Below are 2,945 nucleotides of genomic sequence, written 5' to 3'. Positions count from 1 at the left end.
CTAGACCTGAGCATCATATGCATGTCTCCTGAATATGGCAACTACTGTTATCACACAGATGAATCTCTTATTTCTCTTGTCCCATGAAGTTTAAACTACAGGAAGTTAAACTTGCTCCTTGTATTGTTTGGAATAACGGAAAACTTTGCTTTAGTCATTGACAAAATGAAAGAAACTGAATCCAAGGCAAAGCTGCATCAGCCAGGGGAGATTTAAGTCTCTAAAGCATTCGTCTGAAATCTGTGAAGTGATGATCTGTTGCAGATGCTGGCACCTTGCTTGTTCTCGGGTATTAACTACCATTAAGCCGAACTAAAACATATATGACACACGTAAGCCTTTACTGCTGAAATATCTTGTTGTTGACCAAGCAAATAAGAGGGAGTAGAAAGATCCACAGTGTGTTTTTGTCTTTGTGATACGACTTAGGCTCTGAGTGAGTTTAGGAGACGGAGACTTCAAAGGATACCATGAAGACACTTCGGTATGAGTTGCTACAGAGAGGGACTGTCTGTAGTGGTGGTTGGGTTTTTTCCCCCTGCTATTCCCTGCCCCTCACCTTAAAAGCCAGCTAAATACTCAAGTTGTTCCCCTTACACTGAATGTAGTTGTGTGGTCACGTAACCACAAAAGGAAATGTTTTCCATCAGATCAGTGAGATGATTCAACTCAAATGTACGTACACTCATACCATCCCAAAATCCAGCGCAAGGGAGCGAGCGGGAACATGTGGACAGGACTGTTGCGGGGACCTTTTGGGTTAGATTGGGTTAAACATGTCATGAGGTATCACCCCCTCCTTTTGAATCTCTTGAGCTGCATCTCTTAGATGATTGACTTGGAGGGGAGGGAGAAGAGCCCATCTTCATCCAGAACTTCCCTCAGCCTGGCAGTGTTGTGTAACTGTGGAGACATCCCGTGGCCGGATGCAGAACAGCCTGAACAGTGTCCCTTGTTCAGGCCTCCAGGATCCCTCGATTCTTAAGTTACTGCCCTCAGCTGTGGCTGTGCTAAGAAAATGGAAATTTGATGAATTCAGAAACTGTAATCACCATATGGTTCCTGTGCCAAAGACACTGGATAACTTAATCTCTGTGAGGAACTCCTGCGGTGTTTCCCCCAGCAGCCTCAGCAGCAGCTATGATCTAAGCTGGCAAGGGCAAATCATCTGGAGAGAATTTACACGGCTTTACTTTTCCATCATCCTGTGGCTGTGTCAGATACTCTGCAAACATTGAAAGAACATCTTGTAGTGTCCAAAGCACTTCTAATCTCATGTGAATTTAGCGATCTCTTGCCTACCTCTAGACACCAGGGACCTGTTGTGCCTATAGGTGCTGTGAAAGTGTCAGGACATAGTTGTGGTCCTGCAGGTCTTAGAGTAATAAAGGAGAGAATCTGAGTGGAATCCATTCAGTTATAGCGTACCACAGTGACAGAATGACTGTCTTATTCCGAGAGTCTTTCATGTCATAGCTCGAAGAGAGGCAAGTCAGTAAAGGAGAAAACAGTGTTAGAGTAGGAGGTGAACAGGAATTATTTAGTAGTTTAGATGTTAAAAATGCAGAGGCACAAGGAGTGGAATTCAGATCTTTGAAATGTTTGTTCTGCTTGTGTCAGTCACCGTTACTGATAGGCAGGTGTGGGCTTGGTTTTAATTGTGCTGTAGCTCATGGTTTGTGCTCCATTATCATGTTGCCTTACTGATAAAATGAAGTAAAGGAAGGAAAGGGTATTTCTAAAGATGAGAGGCTCGGAATACTCCTATCGTCTCCTTTCCCTATCTCCTGCTGGAGAAGCTCTAGATGAGACTGCCTCCAAATTAGTGTGTGTTTACCTGTAGGATTAAAGAGGTGGTGAGGAGCATGCTGGAACAAGTGGGATGTAAACAGAGAACAGAAGAGAAACAGTTATGGATATAAATAACTACCAAAAAACTTTTCTGAGCCAACAGGGAGTGAATGCAAGTGATCCTCTATTCACAGGAATCTCCTTTGCTCTTTCAGATCATTGTAAGGAAGCAGATTGCCAGGATTTTCCCCCTGTGGCTTCCTGACCACTGCTGAGCTACCCCTCCCAGCCCATGTGGCTCTCCCCATGCTCCAAGAGTGCAACTGGTGCCCAACGCAATGTGTGTTTGTCAAACCATGGAATTGGGCAAGTATGGCAAGAATGCCACTCGATCCGGAGACCGGGGGGTCCTGCTGGAGCCTTTCATTCACCAGGTGGGCGGCCACAGCAGCATGATGCGCTACGATGACCACACTGTCTGCAAGCCCCTCATTACCAGAGAACAGCGCTTCTATGAATCTCTGCCCCCAGAAATGAAGGAGTTCACACCTGAGTACAAAGGTGAGGCTTGTTGTCATTCCAGAATGCAGTGACATGCTTCAAGAACCTGCTCTCGCCTTTTCCTGCAGCTACTGATGTCTTACTGTCTTTTGGTGTCACTTTATTTCTTGTTTTTAATTCTTTTGCAGGCTAGCAATTTGATAGGAGCACTTGGAAAGGAGGAAGTCTTTCTTTGTAGGCGTGCAGGGTTTAATGTGCTCCTCTTTCTAGACAGAGAATATGCAGTGTGACAGTTGTAGTCTGAAGCTTAAGGTTATGAATGTGTAACTGCAGTAATTTTACTACCAAGTTATTGTCAGTTACAGCCTTGACCTTGGGCAAATGAAGTTAGATCACAGACTGAGCATTTGCACATTCCAGTCCTAATTTATTGCTTCCTCATCCTATCTTACGGACCTGTATCAGAAAGCTGCTGAGGCAGGAAGCATTGCTTTCCTAGTGCTGAGGTTAAGCCTTGTCCCCAGGCGCTTTGAAGGAATGGAATTTTCCAGTGTCTGTATTGTTGTAGGAGGTTGGCAGCTCATCTGTGTCTTTCAGAAGCTCAATACGCTTTCGGCCATGTGCGTTTATTCGGGATGGTGACACTGGCAGGT

At 45.0% G+C, this 2,945-nt stretch overlaps 1 protein-coding gene across 2 annotated transcripts in view; it reads left to right on the top strand.

Moving 5' to 3' along the window:
* Positions 1–2,111: 2,111 nt before the first annotated feature.
* The window catches only part of IP6K1 (inositol hexakisphosphate kinase 1), a 7,645-nt gene continuing 6,811 nt past the window's right edge, over positions 2,112–2,945 (top strand). The window contains exon 1 of one of the 2 annotated variants that reach the window (XM_010286129.1): positions 2,112–2,352. In XM_010286129.1, coding sequence (XP_010284431.1) covers positions 2,130–2,352 — 223 coding nt within the window. In that variant the 5' untranslated portion in view covers positions 2,112–2,129. The remainder of the gene's footprint in view (positions 2,353–2,945) is intronic. The other variant, XM_010286121.1, reaches the window with a different exon arrangement.

This window comes from Phaethon lepturus, unplaced genomic scaffold, assembly GCF_000687285.1.
Source record: "Phaethon lepturus isolate BGI_N335 unplaced genomic scaffold, ASM68728v1 scaffold55020, whole genome shotgun sequence".
Taxonomy (NCBI): domain Eukaryota; kingdom Metazoa; phylum Chordata; class Aves; order Phaethontiformes; family Phaethontidae; genus Phaethon; species Phaethon lepturus.
Note: the sequence above shows the minus strand (reverse complement) of the source record. Positions and strands in the feature narration are given on the sequence as shown.